This window comes from Heteronotia binoei, chromosome 10, assembly GCF_032191835.1.
Source record: "Heteronotia binoei isolate CCM8104 ecotype False Entrance Well chromosome 10, APGP_CSIRO_Hbin_v1, whole genome shotgun sequence".
In the NCBI taxonomy this organism is placed as follows: Eukaryota; Metazoa; Chordata; class Lepidosauria; order Squamata; family Gekkonidae; genus Heteronotia; species Heteronotia binoei.
Window position 1 is genome coordinate 44187906 of NC_083232.1, and position 27942 is coordinate 44215847.

A 27942-nucleotide genomic window follows, 5' to 3' on the forward strand; every position below is an offset into this window, starting at 1 on the left:
ATTGATAGACTGAGTTATTTGGTAGAGAAAAATGGCATTACCAAGTGAAATGTTTTATTAAAAAGATATAATGGTTACTATAATTTCTCTAAAGCAAGATCTTGGTTCATTAACAGAGTTGATAAAAAAGCAAATGAGAACTTTAATGTTGAAAGCTAGCAAAATCTCAAGTCTACATGAGCAGAGTGTTAAAGAGATCTCGGTGACATCAGTGAAATTGGAAAAGGAGAGTGATCTGCTGGGAAACAAACAGAAGAAAACCAAAATGGAACCTTATTGTGCAGTTAAAAAGAAGGACTGGAAATCGAGACTGATTGAAGTTTTTTCGAGAGGAACAAGTGGCGTGGGATCCTTACTATTTTTACCGAGAGGGATGACTGCACTAAAGAGAGAGAAGGTACATCTCAGCAAAAAAACGTGGAAAACTTTCAGGAAGAAGGGTCTTTGAACTGTTCTGTGGGTAATTGGATATGGAATTCTGAACAAGAACTGACATGCGATTTTAAAAGGCCAAGTGAGATTTTTGGGCCATATTAAGTTGTTCCTCCTAGAACAATATGGATATAAGAGTTAAAGGATTGAAAGTTTTGAAAATAATTTTATATAAATAAATAGTTAACTTGGATCAATTTTTAAGAAGGCAGACAACAGAATTATTCTGTAATCTGGTAGATCTGCTCTTAACATGTTTGTTCGGAGAAATTGTTTATACTGAAACAGATAAATTACTATGTTTTTTTCCTGCTTATTGCTTTTTTCTCTCTCTACGTTTTATGATATTTTAAATCTGATTTTTTTTCTTTCCATTTGAAATAAGTTAGAAGGATAAAGATATTTGTTTCTTATGCTCATTTTAATGACGACAGTTAAAATAACAAGTTAGTCTGTATTTTTAATATGATTAAGCTTACCCAGTTAGTTCTGTGTTGGGACTTCTCTGACTTTTTTATACTTATATGTGCTGAAGAATAGTTTAGACATATTTTAAGTAACAGTGTAGTAAAAAGTTTATAATGAAAGATAAAGATGGTAAAATATAAGGGGAAAATTTAATACTTGCAGATAGAAAGAATTGGGTATTTCATTTGGAGGTAGAAATGTAACTGATATATTTGCATTTTTCTTTGTTTCTGGTCTCCCACTCTGTATCCACTCCTTCCCGTCTTTAATGCTTCTGTATCTATGCTTATGCTTTTTGTAGTTAAAATCAATAAAAATTATAAAAAGACAAGCACAGAATCACAATCTAAGCAAGAGGTGTGTGTAGAACCCAGAACCCAGTGACAATGTGACAATGCCAACTCAATTACATCCAAGAAAGGGGGGGGGGAGGGTTTGCAAGTCCAATGTACACAGTGCCCAGCAGTACCAGTGCAATCACAGAGTGCTCAGTAGAAACCAGTGCCAATGCAAACTTAAAGGGACTGATAAAACACAGTCATAAACGGAGCAAGGGGGGGGGGGGGGGCTGGGATTTTGAAAGCTCTGTGCAAGCAAATGAGAAGTGAACACAAAGGATCCCCTGCAAAAGGACATGGCCCCTATTGAAACTAGCATGACTAGTTTGAAACTGATAACAGTGTTTCCAAGACAGGAGCATTGTTTTGGTTTGAAGTTTGGTAAACATTCTGTTTGAGCAAAGACTGACTGGAAATATATCCTCACAAACCAGCACAAACTTCCACAAATAGCTTTAAAGTTTGTGGAAAATTTGTGCCAGTTGACCTGCCATGAACTAGCCAAAGTTAATCATGAACTTTAGTCTGTGAGCTGGTTTATGCCCATCCCTACTCATAACAAAAGTTTAACTGGAAATCTGTCTTGTGATTAGGTCGTTTTGGGGTACTGTGTCATTATGTATCCTGCAGGCCCAAATCTTATTATTGGTGATGGAAGAGTCAAATGCCTGCTGAATTGGTTCCCAAGCTCATCTTCAGCAAAATATAGCCAGCTGAGATCACCTTAGAATAGGTGCAATTGCCTTAGAATAGGTGCAATTGCCTTAGAATAGCAACCACAGCAATCCACTAAAAAGACTGTGACATTGATCTGGCTTTGCTTTGTTGGTTTGCTACAAAGAGAGTCAGTGATAGATCAAAGCTGGCTACAATCCTAAGAACTCTTTCCCAGGAGGAAGCCTCATTTTATTAAAAGGAGACTTAATTCCTCATAAACCTGCTTCGGGTTGCTTCCTACCTAAAGAATTTGGTTACAATTTGCACAGTTTGGTGGTGAAAAGTGTGGTCAAGTCACAGCCAGCTTAATGTTTTTAAGGCAAGAAATGAACAGAGGTGGTTTGCCATTGCCTGCCTTAGTGTAGCAACCCTGGACTTCCTTGGTGGTATCCCAGGCAAGTACTAACCAGGGCTGACTTTGTGGAGCTTCTGATATTGACAAGATTGGGCCATCCATGTCAGGGTTCGCTCAGTTTAGGGATCTAAAATTCACAAAGGGTTGGAACTAAAGAACGACCTGTTCAATCATTTCCCTTTTATCAAACCCATATGTAGTACAGCAGCCAGGGCCAGCCCTTCCACTAGGCAAATTATGCTGGGTCCGGGGGGGGCGGAGCACCAAATTGGGCAATGCCCCGACTTCCGCACCGGCCAGCTGGCTTCGCTCTGCTCCCTTCTGATTCCAGAAGAAAGGCAAAGCAAAGCCACCCAGTTGTTGCACCCTGGTTGGCTTTGCTCCAAGGCAAGCAAAGTCAGCCAGTGCACAACTGCTGGCTTTGCTCCGCCTCCCTTCTGGAATCAGAAGGGAGGTGAAGGAAGCCAGCCGGCACAAAGCCAGCCACCCAGGTGCTCTCCCTACCCTACTTCACCACGAGCTCCCCATTGGTGGAAGGGTGTATCGGTGCTTGTGCGTGCAGAGTGAGGAACAGAGATATGTACAATAGTGAGCTCCGGTAAGAAAGTGAGCCACACACCTGCAACTAGTATTAAAACAGTGTATTTACAAGCTATATACAAAGTAACTAGTGCAGTGACAAACACAGATCTCAGTGACAAAGTGCTCCGCCAGCATCCACCTCTCAAGTGAGAGAACTATACACAGTCAATGCAGTCCTTATATATTTACATCAGCCAATCAAGGCAGTCCATAATCTTGCTGACTCCAGCAGGTACTTTCCCTTCTTCCTTGTCTGGCCAGAACTGGCTTGCTGACAAGGCCACTCTGACCTGCCCTGTCAGTTAGATCCACCTGCTGGCTTGTTGCTCCTGTCAGGCTGTGTAAAGGAGGACTCCTTATACCAACAGGGTGTGGGTGGTGGCGCAGAGGAGAGGAGTGAGGGGCTTGCCCTGGGGCAGCCCTGGCAGCAGCAGCAAACAATGGGTTTTGCCTTGTTCTGTAGAAGTATAAAATGACAGAATCCAGCTGGAAAAAAGAACTGATTACTAAAGCAAGCAACCTGACTCCATAAAGGAATTCCAAACACCATGTGCAGTTGATGCTCGTCTGCACTGCTGCTTGCCACTTAACTTGATGGATACGTCTGAAGCAGATGGACATGTGTGGCTCATCTGGGATCTCTTGTGCTGTACAATAAAATACAACTGCAACAGGAATCCGCTTCTGTGGTTTTCACATTATTATTACACGCAAAAAGAAAGCCTGAAGAGTGAGAGACAAAGGGTGCTTTCACATATACTAAATAATGCAGTTTCAATTCACTTTTAATGCACATTGCAACTGGCTTTTACTGTGTGAAATGGCAAAATCCAGTTGCAAATGGTCACTGAAGTGGATTGAAACTGCATTATTTAGCATGTAAGCACCCAAAGAGAGATTTCCACCCCCCCCAAAAAAATACAAAAGAGTATAATTTTACATACCACATCATTAAGAAAATGAAATTTATTTAAGCCTTGACCACATCCCATATTTGCCACAAAATCTGTCACCTAAACAGTTGAAACGCTACAAAATACATTTGTTTAAATAGAAATCCAAACAATATTGGCATTACTTGTTCACAGGCTAGTTTGCAATTACTATACCTTTTCATCCTACTTGGCAACTGCCCAAACATCTATTACAAAAGATGTAAGAGCTGCTCAGAATTTTTAGAAGAGCTCCTGTGTCTTTTATGGAGTGGAACACCACTAACTAATGTGATGACTTTCTACTTATCATACTGAAAACCTGCCAGAAAACGGATGCAGTTCTACTTGAACCCTGAATAATCTGGCCCATGTTTTCATCCCGCCTTTCCTTTAAAGACATCTTAGTGGTATACTTATTTCTCAACCCCACCCTTTATCTTCACAGAAGCCCTCTATGGTAAGATAGGCTGAATAAGATCACTTATTGGGACAATAGGCAGTTACTGTCTCTGTGAGACTAACCTACCCCCATAGGATTGTTGTGAGGATAAAATGGAAGAGAAGAGAAAAGCATGTATGCTACTCTTTAAAGGAAGGGTAGCATAAAAATCTGCTAAAGAACCAAATTATGTTCTGGCCAAGTGCCTATGCATTTAACAACCTTGTGACATTTATGAAGCCAACAAAGTGAAACTCCTTTCAGCTATGATGCAGGAATACAAAAATTTCACCTGCTAAATTTATTTTTGTGCCTCTCCTGCATTTCTCTAAAAGTCATGTCCCCAGTTTTCAAAAGATAAAATACAACAGAAACACAGCAATAAATAAACTATCAGTACTAGGGCTTTTTTGGTAGAAAAAGCCCAGGAGGAACTCATTTGCATATTAGGCCATACCCCCTGTCACTGTTGTTTCGCACAGGGCCTTTTTGTAGAAAAAGCCCAACATTTGCCTATTAGGACACACCCCTGACACCAAGCCAACCAGAACTGAGTTACTATGTGTTCCTGCTCAAAAAAATCCCTGATCAACACAATCCTAAACAGTCAGATTTCATAAAATTACCAGATGTTTATTTTACAAGAAAAAACAACTGAATATTTCAGTCCCACAAACCTCAATGGATATCCCCTATTCCTAAACTTGCCAGAAAACAGAATGAATGTTTTATTTCAGATACCATAGTATTTTTATTTTTTCAAAAAAATTTCAGGAGATTGTGAGCGTAATTCTAATGCAATTCTTTACAAATATTGTTTCTTTCTAACATCTTCTCCAAGTACTCTCTTTACCTATATTTAATTCCCCATCTTCATTGCCTTTTCTTTTAAGTAAAGCAAGTATTAATTATAAACCATTTCTTAAACTCTCACTCTCTCTCTCACGCACACACACACACACAAACCACATACTCCTCCATGGCAATGTTACAGATGCATGGTTACAGACTGCCATCTGCTGTTGTGGAAAGGGATTGCTATGGTAAAGATTTTCCAATATTTTGCAGGGTTTCTTGATTAATCATGTATGTCATACCCCTTGGAGGGAATCTCTCTTTTCAGATGCGACCATAGCTAAATACATTACATATGTGAACAGGTCAATTAGGCAACATATTGAGAAACACTATTGACCTAACTCTATATTTAAATCCTTTTTCCCTGTCAGGTTTTACAGAACTCAAAACCCTTCAAGATATGCAAGATTCAAGTCCAGCAGCACCTTAAAGATCAACAAGGTTTCCAGGCTATAAGCTTTCAAGAATCATAGTTCCCTTAAACAGATATCTGGTGAAGGCAGCTTTAATTCTTGAAAGCTTACACCCTGGCCTTTAAAGTGCTACTGGACTCAAATCTTGCTCTTCTACAGCAGACCAACATCACTACCCACCTGAAACTGCCATCTAGATGTTTAATTCTAAGAGTCTGTACTAATAATATGAGCAGCTTCCTATGAGCTGTCTCTAACCCAAGGATACCCAATGACAACAGCACCAATGACCCGGCACAGAGTCCTTGCTTCCTGTATCACTAGTTAAAGAATGGAACTAACTGCACCATGAACTGTGGGTTTTGAAGGTGTGGCAGGGCCAATCCACTCCAGAAATGCTACAGAAAGTGCTTCCACCAGGTGGCCCAGTGGCATCAGTAGGTTCGATACGTGATGATCCAAGTGCTTGTTCTTCCTTCTGACTTGGGCCAACTTGTAAGTAGCAGCATAATCAGAATCTGGTATGAGTGTGTGTGGAAGGGGGAGGGGGTAATAGCCCCACTACTCCTTACCATTAACAATAGATGAAGAAAGCTTTGGTTCTCTGTTTTGTGAATTAATGGTGGTAGAAGTGGAATTTCTTGTCTCTCACAGATATAGCCCCTGAAAAAAACTTTCAGATTTGGGGAGCCACAGGCAGTTTCTAATAGCAGTGACTACAGTGCCAGTTTAATGGTGTGGGTGGAGGAGCCTGAAAGAAGCTGGGGTACTCAAGAACCAGGTCTTACATAAAATTACAGGAAGGGATATTATGGGTTATGATTATCCTATTAATGTGATTACGAAGTCAAATCCTGACAGAGGACCGGAGGAAGAAGAGCCTTATTAGGGTCTATCAGCAGAGACTCAGAGTGACTCAATAGCTCCATCACTCCCACAGTCTACACCCTTGAACAGCAGACAATTCAAGCCAGCAGCAGCTTCCTCCTTCACTTGCCTAACCAGCTAGGTGTCAAACAAAACAGGGAACCACTCCTATGGGTGGCCATTCAAATAACATTGTTGTCACAGTTGCAGACAGGGGACAGAGCTCCTGTACAGTTACCAGATGAGAAAAAGATGGGAATTCAGCAAATGCAATCTACCTCTGCCTGACATGCCAAACCTGACACAATGCATTTTTTATTCTGCCAATGCATAAGGTTTTCCTTCCTGGCTGCTCACCGAATGGGGTCCCATGTTGTAGGCTAGAGTTGCTGTTACTAGGGTCCCATGTTGTAAGCTAGGCATAGGCAATATATCCTTGACATTCCACATTTGAACAAATACAAAGATACAAAGATAAATTCAGGTAACGTTATCTTGTTCTTCTGAACTGTGATGGGAATGCTGGCAGAACAAATAAAGATATTCAAACCAAATCAAAATATCTAATTCTGAACCGAACCATCAAGTGTGGATCAAAAAATCTATACAATACAGCCACAAATAGACGGCTGGGGTGTGTGTCTCTACATGCCTGAAGGAAGTCCCAGTTCGTTTAAAAAAATGCTTTATGAAACAAAAAGGCCAAGGAAATTCTACACATGAAGCTTCTAGGACTTCATTAGGATGGGCCTCATCTTTGTAAAGTGTTCTTTGGCTGCCTTTGCATCTGTGATTTTAAATTTATTGGTTAAAAATTATTCTCATTATCAAGACCATGGGGGCAGTTTTAACATGAATTTCAGCTTAGAAAGGACCATTTCTGTTTCTATTTGCTTATTTTTGTAGTTTAAAAATGCTCGAACTGAGATCTGCCAGAGCTAGTCTTTCTGCGCACATTTTCTTAGGGAAGCAAGCCAAAGTACTATCCCCGGCCAGTTATCTTTTCAATATTACTATCCCAAAATATCGGATAGCTTTTTCAAAAGCACGGCTCAATGCACTTTTTTCATCGGTGCTTTTGGGTCATTACTCCGGGCGCCCATATCTGGAAAGACTGTGCCCCTGCAATTGCAATGAGGTTGAAACAACTTCCCACATTGTTCTGCAGTGCCCAAACTACAAGGACTTGAGGGCAAGACTAATCTTTCCGATTCTCGGATCCTTGGTGGGCTGGCAGGAGGATGAGCAAATTGCCTTCCTCCTGTCTGATGCTCATTCTGATGTTTCTTCTAATATTGCCCGTTTCTGTTACGCTGCTCAGTTGGAAAGGAGGGAAATTGAGAGTGTAAATCTTGGTTATGGGTTTTAATATATGTAATAGCAGGAGTTAGGAATTTTAGGAATTTTGTGTAAGAGGTGATGCGTTTGTTGCTGTTTTGTTTGTATTTTTAAGCTGGTCAGATGACCGTGAATAAAGAACTAACTAACTAGTTTAAAAATGGCAGGAATTTTCAGTGGCTGATTCTTCATTGAGGAACTCCCTGCCCAAAAATGTCTACCAAGCAGCCTTCGTCCCTACTTACCAGTAGCAGAAAGTAATGGAGCTGTCCTCTATCATTACCATTCAGAATAATCATGGAACGAAGATCGGTTCTCACAATATAACTCTCTCCATATGATGTAGGCTACCCTCTACCACATCTTTGTTGCCACTGGTTAAGCCTCAATCAATTTGATCATCATCCACTGACAAAACCCCTCCCTTTCTTTTCTAAAATGTTAGATCCTATTTTGTCTTATGGGCACTATACACTCCATTTTCTTTCCTTCATCTTCTCATATTAATTCTTCTTACCCCAGATCTAGGAAAAGGAACTGTGAGGCATATGACCATATTCCTATCTAGTAATACGGCCAGGCTCCAGGGTACTCTAGTCTGAGGCCATTAATTTAATACGGGATTTTATACCAGAGTAACTCTACATGAGACTGCATTTTCAATCATCTTAAACTACACCTGCAAAATCTGCATCTGCATAACTATCCTGAAAACATTTGCCACCTTCCTTCCTATTAGAAATGCCCACAGCAATTTGCACAGGCCTTCGTAATGATGGATCAGAGAAGGTCTCAGTGTGTGGCATGAGAAGCAGGCATGAACTGTTACAGATATGCTAGCACATCTGCTACATGATTCAGCCATGCAGGGAGGAAGCATCAATGAACTCTATTTAATTAGGACAGTTAAGCTTGGCTATAATTCTAGGTAATGAACAATTATGAATATGAATTAGAAATGAGAAAATAGCTGTTTATATGTCTGAGGGATGGCAATCCTGATTCTATCAGGAAAGAAACTTGGGTCTCTGTCATCTCATGTTATGGGATGCTTTGTTCACATGTGGCCTTGTCCTCTTCATGAGGAGTCCAGTGAGTTCAGCAGAGTCCAAGAAGTGAATGTGGGACTGCAGGCTTCATACTTTAGAGGCTGGAATGCAGCTATCCAAACAAAACACATTACAATTCAGTATGGCAACCAAGCATGACTAAAAATCTGAGCACAACCCTAAGAACAGGCAAAATCAACCAATCCCACTGATTTAATGAAGGGTAAATAAAAAAGCACATGCTTAGCTTTTAATGAAATCAATAGAAAGTGCTCGTCTTTGCCATAGAACCATGGAGCTAGAAGGGACCTTAAAAACCATCTAGCCAACTCCCTGCTCTATAGAGGGCAGCCAAACCAGAGTTTTCCCGATAGATGTTTAGTCTCTGCTTGAAAACCTTCAGCAAGGATTATACCACGCACTCAGTATCCACCTGTTTATTTTTCAGCAACAGAGTAACAAAGCTATCTGTCTAGAATTATAACCATCAGGAAGTTTCTCTCACTATTCAATTTAAATCTACCCTTCTACAAACCAAATCTATTAGATCTAGTCTTGCCCTCTGGAATAACAGAGAAGCAGCCAGTGCCTTCTTTATGTAATGATGCTTCATGTGCCCCCCCTCTCCTCCCCCCCCCCCTGTTCCTGCAGGATAAACAATACATAGTTCATTCAGTCTTTTGTCTTGGGACTCCCAACCATCTTTATTGCCTTCCACGGAACATGTTCCAATTAACTATACAAATCACTACAGCAAAGCACTTACTATTGAAGCAACTATTGAAAAATGTGTAATTCAGAACAGAGTGTTGGAATGCAAAACTTCAAGTTCCAATCAAAATCCTTCCAGGCAAGTCTATACAAAGTCTACATGAATTTAAGCATCCCTGAATTCATGAGTGACAGATCTTTGCTAAGCCATTGATGCCAGAAGGCTCTAGTTCTATGCTTTAATGCAGGGGTGGCCAACAGTAGCTCTCCAGATTTTTTTGCCTACAACTCCCATCAGCCCCAGCCAGCATGGCCAATGGCTGGGGCTGATGGGAGTTGTAGGCAAAAAACATCTGGAGAGCTACCGTTGGCCATCCCTGCTTTAATACAATCCCATGAATATACACAACCAATTTCATAGATTTCATCAGGTGGTACCAATCACATCTTCTTATAACAATATATGCAACAAAAAGACTATAATAAAGGAAATTGTTTTTCATTATCTGGTAGCGCCAAACTGCATCTGGTAGTGCCAAATCATATTCAGATTTAATAAGCTTGGACAGAATACAAGGAAATTTATATAAGATAATTTCATTTATAGCCTAAGAACACTTTCTCTGACCTTCACATGATCAAGGCTATCATCCTCAGTCTTCTGACCCTTAAATTATCATTAGTAAAAATTAGTTGTGATATACTTTTATATTCAAAGTACACAAAGTGTTATGCAATAAAATCAAACAAAAGAAATACATCAAAATTTTAAAAGCAATTCAAATGAAAGGACAAAAATGCATTACAATTATTTTGGTTTTATCTCATTACGTCTGATAGTGTTTATTGCTATGATTACTCAGATGGGTTTTACTGTATTTTTAAACCTTTTTTTCTTATAACCTACTATTTTGAGAGCTTTACTGAAAAGTGGAAGGTGGGGTACAGAATAAGATGAAATACAAAACACTCTGAGCTGAAAACCAAAACTAGGTATAATAACCTTAGGGTTACCAGATCTGAGTTGGAAAATACCTGGAGACTTTGGGGGGTGGATCCAGGAGAGGTGGGGTTTGTGGAGGGGTCTCAGCATGGTGCAATGCCAAAGAGTTTACCCTTCAAAGCAGCCATTTTATCCAGGGGAGCTGATCTCTGCCAGCTGGAGAGCAGTTGTAAAAGCAGGTGATCTCCAGGGTCCACCTGGAGGCTGGCAACCCTAGCCCTTGCTGCCTGCTAGCTAAAAGATGGGTCTATAGAATTCTGCACCAACTGCAGTCTCTAAATTATGCTGACATAATTCAAGTCCACCTGAGGTTGCACTGACATCATCTACTGACTAATCTTGCCCCAAGTAAAATATTCATCTGTGACCCGTTGCAAGTAACTATGATAACATAGTATGATTTATTCCTGTTTTACAGAGAGGGCATGGGTTTGTCTGTTTGCCTTTAAAAAGGTCTTTATTAAATCAAATTACTGGATTCAGCTTATATAAATAATTAAAGTGACATGTAATTATTTGTACCATTCCAGCCCAATAATTTGGTGAATAAGTTCCTGTTTTAAGGCAAAACAAACAAACAAACCAAAAACCCTTGCTCTCCATGAAAAGGAAATAAATAATAGTCACTAGCAACAGACCAGCCTCTCCTGGCGGCCCGTAATCAGATACAAAAGGCAAGCACCTAGCAGGTGTAATACAGGACAATTGCTTCCAAGCAGCCTGTACACATCCTCAAGAGAAACTAATTGAAACTGATACAATCTGAGTAAGCAGTAGGTTTAGATGTCACCAAAGCAACAATTGGATAAGAGTTGGATGGAATGTGAGCAATTTTATCTATTAATTTGCTTTATACAATGTTCATATAATCCAGGCTGTAACAAAACTTTAATGAGGAGCACATTGCACAAAGTATACCCACATGCACACCTAGATCCAGGGAAATCATGCAATCATACAGGTTGCTTAAGTTGCTACATGCAGTGCTGCTGAATGACAACCTAGCCAATTAAGGTTGCTGAACAGACATGCCAACTAGACAAGAAGAAATATCCTGTCCCTTCAACAGAGTGGAAATGAGAAGTTGAAGCTTTTCATGGCATGAAGTAAAATAATATCATCTAATAAGAGTTTGCAAATCAAAGTGTTATTAAATGGACAACTAAAAGGTCCAGTTTAAAAGTTGGCAACCCATGCAAGCCAAATGTTTAGTTGTGCCTTCTTATAACCCAAGAAGCCATAAAACGGTAGAGGCTTGTGTGCATGGAACAGTTGTTTCATGCAACAAAACAATTGCTGTATTGAGACAAGCTTTGACATTTATCCAGCATACATACACAGAATAAGAAAAACAACAAGTCCTTTGTTTGAGTTGTGTTAAAGTATCTAATAAGTGAAAAAATATTTTCCTACATTTGCTGTTCCACATGGTGATAAAAAGCTAGCTACAAAGTCTTATCAATAAGTAATACATTTAGTCTGTGCCACATAATTTATAAAAATCTAACAGCCTTGTCAAGGTAAGTGAAGCTTTAACATGGCAAAGAAAGTTACCCTGTTACCAAAATGTTTTTGACAGCGGTTTTTTTTTTAAAGGAAAAAAAACTGAATCAACTCCTATTTTGTTGCCAGTTCTAAATAGGGAGGTGATTTTTGTTACTCATTCTAGTTTTTTGCCTTCAGAACTGAAAAGGTCTTTCCAAAGTTTTGGGAGTTGTTTAGTCTCTTTCAGCAATATAGTACTTGTAATATACTGGATAAAGGAGCCCATGGTGCAGAGTGGTAAGCTGCAGTACTGCAGTCCAAGCTTCTGCTCACAACCTGCTCACGATCCCGGTGGAAGCTGGGTTCAGGTGGCCAGGTCAGGGTTGACTCAGCATTCCATTCTTCCAAGGTCAGTAAAATGAGTATCCAGCATAGATCACTGGGAAAGGCAATGACAAACCACCCCATAACAAAAAGTCTGCCAAGAAAACATCATGATGTGGCATCACTCCATGGGTCGGTAATGACCCAGTGCTTGCACAAGGAACTATCTTTACCTTTAGAAGTCAGTTTTGCCAGAGTGGCAGGGAGCTGAGAGCTCCCCACCATCTCGGCTGTGGCAGGATTAGTCTTTCAGGCCAGTTTGAAATGTGCTGTAAGAGAAGCCAGCCCAAGATCAGCTGGGTTGGTGGGGAGTTGAGAGCTCCCTACTGGTGCAGCTCTGTACTGCCTTCTCCTGCCATATGGTTTAAGCCCATTGCAATGATCAGATATGACAACACCATTCTCTGAAGAAAGACCACCAGGCATACAGTGGCCCTTGAACTAGTAGATCATTTCTCAAGCAGCTGATGTCCTGGAAGGCCTCTGAAATGGCAATAAGGCTCCTTCATTGTAAGAGGGTTGCCACCTGCAAGAGGGGTGGTCCAAGAACAGGTGCAGCAAACAAAAGCATGCTCACCACTGAACAGATTTGTGCAGGTACAACTGCTGCCACCACATTTACACCTGGGTTAATAAATGCTAAGATTTTAAATTGTGCTACACCTATGAATATATTCGCTTGAGACATTCTTAAGAAGTTTAATAATGGGGATTTTCATAATTTTCAATATTATATCAATTATACGAAACTGGTTTTGCATGTCAAATATATTTTCAAGAGCTGACATTTCAATCCACAATGAAACCTTTCACTAATTCTACCTCTGTGTCACTTGCTTTGTTGGATGAAATGTGTCCTTTAAAAAAAAAAGTGGAAATGAGTATGTCATCAGGGTTCATATAATAAAGTTGTCATATGATATACCATCCTTTACATACTATCCTGCTAAGAGATTTTTGTCCGCCTTAGACCACCAAAGCAAAATACATTACACCAAATTTATTACATTTGAAGTGGCAGTGCCATTGCTGCACAAATATCTGAAATTAACTATGGTTGGCATCTTCCCAAAGGGACCTGAAACATTGTTTAAATGTTTATGATTTTGTTCCTTGGTTTTTTAAATTATTATTATTTAAATTATTATTTCAGACTGTAATAGTGCAGTAAAACAATATAATCAAATGACTATATTACTATATTGGTCGAGGATTTTGTGGGCATTTCGAGGTTTAGCATCTGAATTCTAAACGCTTGCTCAAAAACTTTTGACTATTCATTTTACACCTAAAGTGCCAATAATATATATGCTGAACTGAAGGAAGGGGGGAAGCTAGCATGGAATGAGGTTCTGCAGGAACTGTATCTTTATTCTCATACAATTATCTTTACAAAGTTACTTAAAAAGGTACCCCAACCTTTCTGAGGCAATTCCATCTTAACATTATAAGAAATGATTATCTTTTTAACCATAGGGATAAGTTGCAATCACAGTGTCATTTTTCTTAATACTGTGATCATACACTTTATTGCCTGACAGGGATGATCAACCTTTTGCTCAGTGTCACACACACACACCCCTCAATCTGTGACAATGTTTCTGCTAGGGTTACCTAGGGATGGTAAGGTCAGGGGAGGGGAGGGACCTCAGCAGGGTATAAAACCATGGAGTCCAGTGGACTCAGTCCACCCTCTACAGCAGCCATTTTCTCCAGGGAAATTGAACTCTGTCATTTGGAAGTCAGCTGTATTACCACATCTCCAAGTCCCATCTAGAGGTTGGCAAGCCTAGTTATTGTGCTGCTGGCAAACAAGATGTGCATGTGGTAAGCCAGAAAAGAGATAGGTAGTGTTGACCTTGATCAGACACACTACGGCAAGCTAAATCTAAGCAGGTGGAGAACCAGTACTGTGAACTGAGCAAAGTGGCCCTGTAGCTTGTTGGTTGTTCAGATAGCAGCACCTGAGCCACAGGTTTCCAAGTGTTTACACTTGTTACATAATAGAGCATTATAGCTACAACTTATTCCACTAGAAAAATGTTAGATTCCAGTTGGCACCTTTCAGACCAACAAAGTTTTATTCAAGGTGTGAGCTTTCGTATGCATGCACACTTCATCGGACAATCTTAAAGGTGCCATTGGACTCTAACTTTGTCCTATTATTGCTTCAGACTAACACGGCTGCCCACCCTGATCTAACTTATTCCACTATTACCCTAAATAAATACTAATTCTTATTACATTTTTCTAATCAGATGTTAATTGCTTTTTAAAAACCTGGCAGAGGAGAGGAGACATCACGACCAGAGTCCAATCTCATTTGGAACATGAGTAACAAGCAATGCCAGTGTTGCAAAAGCAATAAGTTCTGTCTGTGGACCTTCTGGGGGGCAAACCATCTGCCTTCATCACCCAACAACAATGTAAAAAAAAAAAGAAAAAGGTTCGGTCCTTGCTTAGTAGCAAGCCTCTCGCCTTAGCAGACCACCACGACCGTGCTAAAATCTATAATTTCACAACCGCCACCTAGGTGACAGATGTCCTTTGTCTCGTCTCCGTGCACGTAACAGTAATAAAGATACAGTTAAAAAAGAAGGGAGATAAGCAACGCCCTGTCGCCTTGGGTGCTGTCTGAAGGAACAATCGCGAAGGGCTTTTTCTAACACCCTCCCAGAGGAGGAGAGGCCTACCGGTCCGGTTAAACAAGGGAGGTGAAAAACATAAACCCGAGAAGGTGTGGGCTTGCAGGGCGATTTCCCTTCTCCCCGTCCTGCACCCAGAGTATAAGGCCGGCGGCAGGGCAACAGTTTGCTTGAGAACAAGCGGTGCCCACACATGTCTGCGGGGCGGCCAGGCGCCGGGGGACCGCAGGGGGCGATAGCGGACCACAGGCAGCGGCGGGAGGGGGACGCGGCGGAAGGTTTCTGCGGGCAGCTGCAGCCACCGCAGCCGCCTCAGGAGGCAGGGGAAAAGGCGGACGCTTCGCTAGCTGCTGAGGTGAAGAGGCGACGCCCGAGCGAGGAAGAAGCGGAGGGGGCCGCGCTGCTAGCAGAAGCGGAGGCGGCGCTAGGCGACGACCCGTCCCCAGCCGCAGGTCTGTCGCCGGGTTTCTCTCCCTCGAGCTGGTGGCGGTGGTGGCAGCGACTGCGGCGGCGGCTCTTCGTCTCCTCTTGGCCCTCGGCGCCGCCGCTGGGGACCCAGTGCTGCCCCTGCGCGCCAGCCCGCTCCATCGCGCTCTGTTGTCATGGAGGAGCCAAAATGGCGGCCTTGGCCTACACCCTGGGCAAGCGGGAGATCAACCACTATTTCAGCGTGAGGAGCGCCAAGGCGCTAGCGCTGGGCGCCGTCCTGCTGCTTGCAGCCTGCCACGCCGTTTCCCGCCGGTACCAAGGTGAGGAGCAGCGGGGGGAGGGAAGGAAGCGGGAGGGACCCCCGGGGGTGAGCAGGGGGAGTGAAATATCACAGCAGGCAACCTACCAAGCCGGCTTCGGTGCCAGGAACTCGCATCCCTGGTCATGGAGCGAGGCTGCGGCTGTGTCCGTTTATAGCATACCGCCTCTAAGAGCCATGGTGGGGACTTTTCGGGCATTGAAGAGCCGAGAAGGGAGGGAAGCCTATCTGTCCCTCATTAGGTGCCCTAGGTTGGCTCTGACGAAAATGGTGTCCGGTGCAGACCCGGCTGAGCAGTGCCCGGGAGGCTGACACCTGCTCCACTTTGCCATCCCTCTGCCCGCAGTCCTCCTTCCTCCAGTCCGTGTCTGCCTGTCTCCTGGCGATTTTAGTGAGTGCTGCAGAAACCTGTGGAACTGGCAGAAGGACCGCTCTGGGGTTGCTCGCCAAAGGATTGCATTTTTTGCCTTCAAGCTATGTAGGTGATATCAGATATCACATTAGCTGATAAGGTAATATGTTCTTGTAGCGGATTTAGTGTTGCCTTTTAAAGTAATTCCTGCCCCGAGGTCTGTGCTGGCTAATTAGGACTGTACAAGATAAACAGTTTAAGGTGTGTGGGAGTTAGTAAACTGTGTGGTTCGGCAGTTTTGAGGGAGGAGTTTGATTTACTGCAGGGTTCTGGTAGGTAGGAAAGAAAGGTGACACCATGCAGTTATGTTTAAAGCACCCTGCTGGAGATCTGTAAAAGAGGCTAAATGATGGGGAACTTTGCATCTCCTATATGATTCCCATACTACTCTACAGTTTTTATCTCTACCATTGTTGACCCGTCACTAAACTTGGTCCATTGTTGGAGGGGAACATAACAGCAGATGGCACAGATAAGAGCCAGTAGTTGTCAGAACTCTGTACTGTAGTCATGGAAGTGAGTATCCCCATGTGAACCCTGAAAATGGAGCTTGGTTTGTTGCTCCCCTTTATTTGCTACATATATATTCCGCCATTCCTCCAAGGACACAGGTTAAGTAGTGGTTTGGCCAAGACTTCTGTGCAGGTTTCTTATTTTTGAGTGGGGGATTAGAATTTTTCCCATATCCGTACACAATTCTCCAATCATGACACCACATTGACTTAAATAGATATCACAGAGATTGTATAACTGAGTGTCTTTGAATGTGGTAGTTTCATGCTTATAGGAGTTCTTGTGTGCAAAACTGGGAATGTGGGAAGTGCAAGAAGGAAAATACATTGTTTTCTTTGCAGTTCATATTTCTGTAGTTGCATGATCATGTTGTGTGGTTAGTAGAGACCAGCACATACCACAGCATTGAGATAAATCTCAAGCAGCCTAAGGCTGTGTTGTTTTAAAGAACTTTTCCTTATCTTAGATTCTTGTAATTCTGCTTCAGTATTCAGTGAGATACATACCCAAGACTTTTTAGGAATCCTAGCATTCTGCCAGCACTTAATAATTTCAGTGTTATCTTTTGAGTCAGATGTGCTTTTGACTCTCACTAGCCTACAGTATCTCTCTCATCATTTGCATTTGTCTGTCTTGTTGTTTACCTAGGAAAGCTTCTAAGTTGAACAGTAATAATGCAATTCTAAACTTACTTCTTGGAAAGTAGGATTGCTTTATCTACTGGGCAAAAGTGGTAGTTTTCCAGGACTCACAAGAAGTATGGGCCTGCTGCTAGACCTATAGATACAAGAGAGCCAGTGTAGTGTAGTGGCTAAGAGTGTCAGACTAGTATCTGGAGAACCAGGTACAAATGCCATGGAAGCTCACTGGATGACCTTAGGCCAGTCACATACTCTCAGCCTATCCTGATAATAGGATAAAATGGAGGAGAGGAGAATAATGTAAGCTTCTTTGGGTCTGCACTGGGGAGCGAACAAGGGACCAATGAATTAAATTAATGGATACTTAAGGGCATACAGCGTGAAATCCCCTTCCGGGAATGAAGTTAACAGGTAGTGTGGATTATACATTTCATTAAGTGTTGCCTTGGTAAGGAAGCATCTCAGTGCAGAATTTCATCAAGAGGGCAACTGAAGATTTCCTGCAGTGTGTGCCAGTGCTAGTGGCCTGGCACAATCTCCATTTTCCCATCAGAGATACTGTCTTGTCTCTAACCTGAGCCCAGCTTTCCCTTGTGAGAAGTTGTTTCTCATTAATATTCAGACTCAAGAAGGAGCTGTTTATCCTCTTGCTGCTGCAGGCAAACCTGGCTTGACCTTTGGCTTTGGGAGAGGCAATCCTCTCCCCCCCTCCCACAGGCACACACACACATTTCTTCCCATTGGAGGTTAAAGCATGCCAGTTTGGGCAGTCCCAGCAGCTGCCACCTTCTAACCCTTCAGGATGGGTGTATAGGAAAGAAGATTTGTAAGAGAACACATATTCCGTGCTCATCCCATTCCTGGCTCCCATTTCTTTCCTCTTCTCCCCACTCTGTCACCATTCCTGCCTCCTTCCCTTCTCCTGATCTTCTTTGTGGCTGATGTTGCCACATGGTGCTGCATTGTTTATTGGAGTTGCTAGACAACCCCCAAAATGACAGCTCAGAATTTGCAATGTAGCATCCTGATATATTTTTTCTGTAATATAGAATTAGGTGAAGTGTTAAACACTCCTCACCTTTTTTAACTTATTAGATTGTCTGCCAGTCTTTGAAGATTTATAGAAAAATCCTACCCCCATCTGTATATGGCCACATTGTGTGGATTTTTTGATCCATACTGTAGGCCACATTCAGAATTTAATGTGGATAATGTAGAGATACAAGACATATTTTCAAGCATATAACTTGTTTAAATTAAACTAATTTGTTCACAAGGTATACAAAGATAAAACACTACAGTAGAGTTTTCAGTGTAATATTGTTTAACTCAGTATCCAGATAAACTGCTAGTCCTCTTATGTAACTTTATGCCCAAATAACACACTTTCTTTTCTTTACTCCAGAATTTGTGTTTATAGGTTTATTAAATTTATATCCCGCCCCCCTGCTGAGGCAGGCTCAGGGCAGTTGTACAACAATAGTCCTAATTTTTCCTACTTGTCATCTAGTCTTCTCAACTTTTTGCCTACTTGTCATCTAGTCTGGATTAACTTGAATAATAAAGTTATAAAATACTTAATTCCTCTATTTTTATACATTGTTTTTCTTCTTGCTCTCAGACCATTCCTATGACCTGCTGTCACTATTATAGAGCTTGGCACTCCAATAACTACATTGCATCTAATAAACATAGAAGAGAAGCTGCCTCTTCAGACCCCTTTAATGTTTCTCCACTGTACTTTGCTTGTGCTGTGCTTCAACAGCAGTAGATGAATGGTGTAACTGTAAGAAGATGTCTTCTGAGCACTACCACTGTTCATTTTTCTACCTTCCTTTATCTCCCTCTCTTTTCTCATACCCTGTATTTTGTTTTTTCCTTTAGAGTTAGAATTTTTCTTTAGCAGATGTATAGCTGTACAAACATTTGGCTGGCTCCTTGCTCTGGAGCAAGCGGATGAGAAACTCTTTTGTGCCTGTACCAGGAATCCATGTGAGCATGTACCTTGCTGCTTCTGTACTTTCTAAATCTATTCGTGTCTGGAGCAGGCCTGTATGTTACAGAAGTTTCTTGTGAAAGCATGAAGTCAATCCTGTGTGTTTGTTGCATGCCAGATATTTAAAGAAGGATTTAAAGCAGAAAGTGTACATCAGCGGAGGCCAACTACAGACCACAGTGCTACTTTGGGAAAATCGGGTGTTTATAGGATGTAATGCTGCTGCACTAGTGTGTGTTTAAAAGTAATGTCAGTCACCTTTTCATGTAAATAATTGCTATCACTGGTGTTTGGGGATTTGTTAAAGATTTACTTAGAATAAAAATAACTAAGCAAATAGTGGTGAAAACTTGCATAAGTCACTGTAACTCTTTTTTATGCTGTACCATGTTGGGAGTGTGAGAAGTGGTATTGATCCCTATTTGTTAAGCATCTCTCTTTTCCCAGCAGAAAAAGTCTGCAAATTAAAAAGCAGTGGGACTATTTCCCAGTCCTAAACCCAAATCTCTTATTTTGCAGATGTTCCTCCTAATTAATTTCTTGAGGCTGTGAGACAGGGACCAAAGAGGGCTCTTCCTGGCCAAGTTACAAGGGTGCTGGTGGGGGGTCTGTCAGGGAGGAACTGTCTGTGGGAATCCAAGCCAGAGAGAATTCTATTGTGGTTCAAGAATTTGCCTATCCCTGCCCTTCCCTAGATAGTATCTCTAATCATAAACAACTGATCTAGCAGACTTGTATAGTCACAAGCTAATACTTCACCCTTTACTTGCTAACACATCAATTTTTATTATTATCAAACTTATTATTAAATGGAATTGTTGAAACTTATTTTCACATGAAGACAAACCTTGATTAGTCCTAAACCCAAACTGTAATGGGTATACAATAATAGATTATATCTTCAAACACAGATCATAAACTGCTGTGAAGCCATGGTAGTCTAATTGTCCATTATCTGTCAGTGCTTGTAATGAACTTCTGGTTTTTATTTAGCTGTTTATACCCTACTTCAGGACCTAAAAGTGACTGACAACATCATTCTCCCATCCTCCATTGTGTCCTCACAACAGCCCTGTGCTGTAGCTTATGTGAAAGAAACCGACTGACCAATGGGTCAGTAGCAGAATGGGGATTTGAATCTAGGCCTCCCAGACCCTTGTATAATGCACTAGCCACTGTACCATGCTAGCATTTTGAGAAGAAAAAATAGTTTTAAAGAAGGGATGATTTTGAGTGGAGAAGTAATGGCAGTACAATTAGGTGTTTATCCTTTTCTTCACTGCCATTGCTGCATTTAAAATTACATTTTGAATGGGAGGGGTGGTAAAAAGGAAGGTAGGGAAAGGATTAAGCACTCCCTTTCTTCCAGCTTCTGTGTTCATACCCACCCACCCCATGCACACACTACCTATGAAATAAACGGGCAGGTTTTGTGTCATGTGTTAGCAAGTGACATTGTTATTCCCCCCCTTCCCACCTGCTAAGGAGTAATCTTATCTAGTCCTCCTCCCCAGTGGATGAAAACAAGTCCTGAGGGCCAGATGAACTGCACCCAAGGGTACTAAAAGAACTTGCACACATAATTTCTGAGCATTATTTTTGAGAATTTTTGGAAAACAGGTGAGGTTCCAGGAGACTGGAGGTAGGCGAATGTTGTCCCCATTTTCAAGAAGGAGAAAAAGTAGGATTCGGGTAACTACAGACCTATCAGCTTGACATCTATACGTGGAAAAGTTTTAGAACAAATCATCAAACAGTCCTGGAACATTTAGAAAAGATGGCTGTGATTACTAAGGGCCAGCATGGGTTTCTCAAGAACAAGTCATGTCAAACTAACCTTATCTCCTTTTTTGAGAAAGTTACTACCTTGCTGAATCACAGGAACACTGATCTTGATTTCTTGATTTCAGTAAGACCTTTGATAAGGTTCCACATAATATTCTTGTTGATAAGTTGGTAAAATGTGGGTTGGATCCTGTTACTGTTAGGTGGATCTGTCACTGGTTGACAGATCGCACTCGAAGAGTGCTTGTAAATGGTTCCTCATCCTCTTGGGGAGGAGTAACAAGTGGAGTGCCTCAAGGATCTGTCCTTAGGTCTGTTTTGTTCAACGTCTTCATAAATTATTTGGATGAAGGCATAGAAGGAATGCTTATCAAATTTGCAGATGGTACTAAATTAGGATGGGTCACAAACACAGTAGAAAGAGTCAGGATACAGGATGATCTTGATAGGCTGGAAAACCTGGGCTAAAACAAATAAATGAATTTTAAAGGAGATAAATGTAAAGTTCTGCATTTAGGTAGGGAAAATCCAATGCATCATTATAGGATGGGGAAAACTTGTCTTGACAAGAGTATATGCAAAAAGGATCTGGGGGTCTTAGTGGATCATACACTGAACATAAGTCAGCAGTGTGATGTGATGACTAAAATGGCAAATTCAGTTTTTGGTTGTATCAACAGAAGTATAGTGTCCAGATCACATGAAGTTATTGTATCACTTTACTCTGCTCAGACCTCACCTACAATATTGTATTTAGTTTTGGGCACCACAATTTAAGAAAGGTATAGACAAGCTGAAACGTATCCAGAGGAGGGCAATAAAGATGGCAAGGGGTCTGGAGACCAAGTCCTATGAGTAATAGTTGAAGGATCTGGGTATGTTTAGCCTGGAGAGGAGATGACTGAGAGGTGATATGATCACCATCGTCAAGTACTTGAAGGACTGTCATATAGAGGATGGTGCAGAATTGTTTTCTGTTGCCCCAGAAGGTTGGACCACAACCAGCTGGTTGAAATTAAATCAGAAGAGTTTTTGGCTATACATTAGGAAGAACTTCCTGACAGAGCAGTTCCTCAGTGGAACAGGCTTTCTCGGGAGGTGGTGGACTCTCCTTCTTTGGAGGTTTTTAAGCAGAGGCTAGCTGGCCATCTGACAACACTGCTGATTCTGTGAATTAGGCAAATCATGAGAAGGAGGACAGGAAGGGTTGCATCAGTGCTTGGTTCTTGTGGCCCTTTCTTACAAGCCCAGGGAAATGCTGGTTGCTGCTTTGGGGTCAGTCAGCAGTTTTCCTCCGGACTAATTTGGCAAGGGATTCTGGAGTTTTTTGTCATCTTCTGGGCGTGAAGTAGGGGTCACTGGAGATGTATGTGTGTAGGGGGTGGGGGGAGCTATTTGTGAATTTCCTGCATTGTGCAGAGGGTTGGACTAGATGACCCTGGAGGTTCATTCCAACTCTGTGATTCTAAGTGGGAGATATTCCATATATGTTCTGCTGATTCCCTTTACGTAAGGCCCTACTGTGGTAGGGAGCAGAGCCTAACAGTCCCTCTTTCAGTCCCTACTAGTATGAGCTACGTCATTATAAAACCTCTCCTGCTTTACAGCTGATACCTAAATGAATCCTACACCTTACCTGTGCTTTTTAGTTAGGTTAGAAGCTAGCCAAGAACTGTGTAGTCATACTGAAATTATTGGAAGTGCTTGTGTTTCACATAGTTGCTAGGCAAATGTGCCTTTTAATTTTGTGGAGTTTGCTTTTCTCAGGTCTACACTGCACAGCAGAATACAGATGATGTAGCTGTCTGTTACAGTTAGCATTGCCTGCAGGTCAACTTCTTGACATTGTTGCACCAAAATGCACATCCAAATATTTCTGTCACTGCAATTTTGTATTTATAGCTTGTCATACCATTGTATTCTAGTGATGGTTATAGGATTGGGCAGTTCAAAAAAAATATTTAATCAGCAGACTGGTCAAAGAGTGTTTAAAATTATCACAACAGAAATAAACTTAAATCAGCAACAGGTTTAACCGTTATGCCAACAAAAAAATCTTTCAAAATAAAAGAACTTCATTAGTTAATTTTTTTTAAAAAAAAAAATCTTAACTTTAGATGAGGTTTCTACAAGTATGAAAAAAGAAGTGTTTTGGTTTTTATCTTAGTATGCCATGGCCAGGCTACAGTTACAAGTTAAAAAAAAATAAGACTGATAAAGCAAACTGTTACAGAGAGAGTATTCATTAGTTCTTGCAGCAAGGAGAGTGGAGTTATGAATGATTTCTGTGATTGCCTGTATATCTTGTTCCTTTATGGATATTCTTGTAGCTATAGCAGGCATCCTCTAATGCTACAATTGCTATGCTTCTGGGTTTGTCCCTGACTATTGCCATAAACTTCTGCCTCATAGATGTATATGTTCATCACAGGTGATACTCCCAACCTAGGCCTTCTTGGATTCAGCCTTCATAGGAGCAGACAGACAAAAAAGTGGGCAAGGAACCTGCAAGTGTAGGTGAATAATCCTTAATGATCAAAAAGCTTATTAACAAGTTGGCACCTTAAGAAGAAGGTATCAATTATGATACAGAACACTTTCTCACATACTTAATAATGCACTTTCAACCCTCTTTTGATGCACTTGAGTGATCATTTGCAATTAGATTTTACCATTTCACACAGTTAAAATCCAGCTTCAAGGCACGTCTAGAGTAGATTGAAAGCACATTATTCAGTGTGTGTGAAAGCCCACATACTCAGAAATCGAGCTGCAAGGCTACCATTCCAAGCATTCCATATTCAGACTTTGGAAGAAGTCACTGCTGTATAGAGTACTTGTCAAAGCATGAGTCTTAGGTGTGTCTTGTTCTAATTAAACATATAAACTCTACTTCCTCCTACATGCAGGATGTGTATTACTGGGAACCACCTTGAAAGGACAGATTTATATTTGCCTTACATAATTTAACGGAAGTTTCTACATTCTTATAACACCCCTTTGGTGTTATAATTCCCTGGAAATAGATTAATAGATTTTTTTTTCCTCATTCAGTTCTTCTGAAATATCCCTTAGGGTCTATTTTGTTGTAGCCCTTCGTTTCCATTATTCCCAACCTTAGCGTTAATGTTGCAAAGTGATATTAATCTGAATCACTCTATATTTGGATACAGTCACACCACACTGACCTTGCTAACCAATATCACCACAGTGAAATTTTAAAAAAAATGCCCTGATATTCTGGCATTTCTGCCTTAATGGACTATTTGGGATATAATTTACAGTGTTTGACCAGGTTACCAATTGTAGATAATTATATAGTCTGCAAATAAAACTGTATATAATTATATATATGTGCCATAGTAGCAGTGTTTGTAGTAAACCATAAAGCATGAATAGAAAATAATGAATGAAAAGAGATCTCTTTTACACCTTGTGAGGGTTCCATTGCCATACCTTCACTACAACTAGGTTGAGTTGAAGAAACACCATTGAATGTGTTCTTACAAGCTATTCAGCAAAAGCACTTGCTGTCCTTACTTTTTAATAGTGTCTTTAACAAAGATGATTCTTCTAGACCACAAATACTTCAGTACTTTTTATGTTAACTATAGGAATGATATTAGTGATACTGGGATTAATGTGCATTGATTTTTGCATTAAATCCCAGAAACAGATGTTACATTTGGGTTGCAAACACAGGTGCTGACTGAGACCAGTAGAATTTTAGTTTGTGTTTTAAGGCAGAATTCAAATATCAAACCTCTTTTCTTTTGTTTAAAGGAGATGACTCCTGTGAGTACCTTCTTTCCAGTGGAAGATTTCTTGGGGAGAAGCTATGGCAGCCTCACAGCTGTATGATGCATAAATATAAATCTAGGTAAGATATTAATGCTGTAAATATTATAAATGCACACTTACACATTTATGTCTTTAAATTCTTTTACTGTTAAGTTCAGGTGGCATGGTATGGTGGAACGTATTTGTGCTTCTTGGGTATGGTAATAATAATAATAATAATAATTTTTAATTTATATCCCGCCCTCCCCGCCGAAGTAGGCTCAGGGCGGCTTACATAGCATAAAATACAAACATTACAATAGTACAATAATAAAAACCCCAAATTGCAAACAGTTGTGTTCCTCAGTTAAATATACAATTACATTAAAATCATCAATTAGACTAACAATTTAAAACCACAGTTTAAACCACAATTAATTTGGTGCTACGATCTTAATATAATGCAGTTATTCATGACAATGGTACAGTAATTCCACATTAAAAAGCCACCTGGAAGAAGATGGTCTTGCAGGCCCGGCGGAACTGGTCAGGGTTCCGCAAGGCCCGTATCTCTTCTGGTAACTGGTTCCACCAGTGGGGAGCTGTAATCGAGAAGGCCCTCTCCCTCGTAACTTTCAATTTGGCCTCCTTCAGCCCAGGGATGGTCAGCAGATTTTGCAAGCTAGATCTCAGTACTCTCTGGGGAACATGTGGGGAGAGATGGTCCCTAAGGTAGGCAGGTTCTCAGCCATATAGGGCTTTAAAGGTAATAACCAGCACCTTGTAACAAATCCGGTACACAATTGGCAGCCGGTGCAGTTCCCGTAGCCTAGGCTGTATATGCTCCTACTTAGGGAGTCCCATTAACAGTCTGGCTGCCACATTCTGCACTAGCTGTAGTTTCCGGGTTTGGCACAGGGGCAGCCCCATGTAGAGGGCATTACAGTAGTCTAGTCTTGAGGTGACTGTTGCATGGATCACTGTTGCCAGGTCATCACACTCCAGGAAGGGAGACAACTGCCTCGCCCGCCTAAGATGAAAAAAGGCGGTTTTAGCAGTGGCTGCTATCTGGGCCTCAATTGACAAAGAAGGCTCCAGTAGCACCCCAGGCTCCTGACCCTGCACAGTTTTCAGTGGCGCACCATCAAAAACTGGTAGGGGAAGTTCCCTTCCTAGGCCACCATGGCTCAGGCAAAGGACCTCTGTCTTTGCTGGATTCAACTCCAACCCACTCAGCCTGAGCCAACCTGCCACTGCTTGCAATGCTAGGTCCAGATTTTCTGGGACATCACCAGGCCAGCCGTCCATAAGTAGATAGAGCTGGGTGTCATCAGCATACTGGTGGCAACCCAGCCTATACCTCTGGGCAAGGGGGCGCATGTAGATGTTAAACAACATCGGGGAGAACACCGTCCTCTGAGGCACCCCACAATTAAGTGGGTGCCTCTGGAACAGTCCTCCCCCAATCACCACCCTTTGTCCCCGACCATCAAGGAAAGAGGAAAGCCATTGCAAGGCCAGCCCCTGAATCCCTGCGTCGGCGAGGTGGCGGGTCAGTAACTGGTGGTCGACCATATCGAATGCAGCCAATAGGTCTAACAACAACAGCACCACCAAACCACCTCGATCCAGGTGCCACTGGAGATTATCCACGAGGGCAACGAGGAATGTCTTCGTCCCATGGCCTGGGCGGAAGCCGGACTGGTGTGGATCTAGGATGGAAGCGTCGTCCAGAAAGCTCTGCAACTGTAACGCCACTGCCCTCTCAATAATTTTGCCCAAAAAGGGCAAATTTGAGACCGGCCGGTAATGTGCCAATTCGGTCAAGTCTGATGAAGCCTTTTTCAAGAGGGGGTGGACCACAGCCTCTTTGAGAGGTGTTGGGAAAAGACCCTCCAAGAGGGGGATCTATTTATAATGTCCCGTATAGGACATCTTAGCTCCCTCTGGCAAGCTTTAATTAGCCAGGAGGGGCATGGGTCCAGATCACAAGTTGTTGGGCATACAGTAGAGAGAATTCTGTCAACTTCCTCCAAGCTGAGTGTGTAGAAGCGATCCAGGATTGAACCAGAAGACAGGCACGGAGCCTCAAGTTCACATACTGTATCCAATGTGGCGGGGAGGTCATGGCAGAGCAATGTGACCTTGTCTGCAAAGAAATTCGTAAAAGCGTCACAGCCTGTCTCTAATTCCTTAGCATTTGGCCTGCCTTGCGGCAGTGTTGTGAGATTCTGAATCGTCCTAAACAATTGCGCTAGGCACGAATTTGCAGACGCAATCTTAGCTGCAAAGTAAATCTTCTTTGTGGCTTTGACTGCCATCTCATAGGATCTCATAAACTCTATAAGATGTTCTAGTCGCTTCATCCCGAGTACGCCGCCATTGCCTCTCTAACCGTCTGTGTCCCCGTTTCAGCTGTCGCAGCTCCGGGGTATACCACGGAGCCAGCTTAACGCGGGGGCGCAGAGGGCGTTGAGGTGCGATCTCATCAATGGCTCTGGAGAGCCAGCCATGCCAGGGAGTCAACCAGATCATCGAGAGAATCGCCAGGGGGCCAGGGATCCCGTAGAGCCATTTTGAACTGTTCTGGGTCCATCAGACTCCGTGGGCGAGCCAAAATAAGCTCGCCGCCCAAACGGGTTTGGGGTGGAGCATCCACATGAGCCTTGAGGGCAAAGTGGTCCGACCATGGCACCGCCTCTGCAGTTATATTGTCCACCATAACTCCAGCCGCAAAGATCAAGTCTAACATGTGCCCCGCCTGGTGAGTGGGCGATGTAACAAACTGGGAGAGCTCCAGTGTCACCATGGATGACACTAGGTCCATCTCCTGACTAGAGGCTGCGTCATCAGCATGGACATTGAAGTCACCCAGGATCACAAGCCTTGGGTACTCCAATGCCCAGCCTGTTGCGGCCTCGATCAGGGATGGTAAGGCGCCGGCTGGTGCGTTAGGCAGATGGTACACCAGCCGGCGCCTTACCATCCCTGATTGAGGCTGCAACAGGCTGGGCATTGGAGTACCCAAGGCTTGTGATCCTGGGTGAC

General features: G+C 42.1%; 1 protein-coding gene across 1 annotated transcript in view; it reads left to right on the top strand.

Annotated features, from left to right (window-relative positions):
* The first annotated feature begins 15279 nt into the window (after positions 1-15279).
* The window catches only part of CASD1 (CAS1 domain containing 1), a 43832-nt gene continuing 31169 nt past the window's right edge, over positions 15280-27942 (top strand). The window contains exons 1-2 of the mRNA XM_060248514.1: positions 15280-15768; positions 24898-24994. Of these exons, the coding sequence (XP_060104497.1) occupies positions 15636-15768; positions 24898-24994 (230 nt within the window). The 5' untranslated portion in view covers positions 15280-15635. The remainder of the gene's footprint in view (positions 15769-24897; positions 24995-27942) is intronic.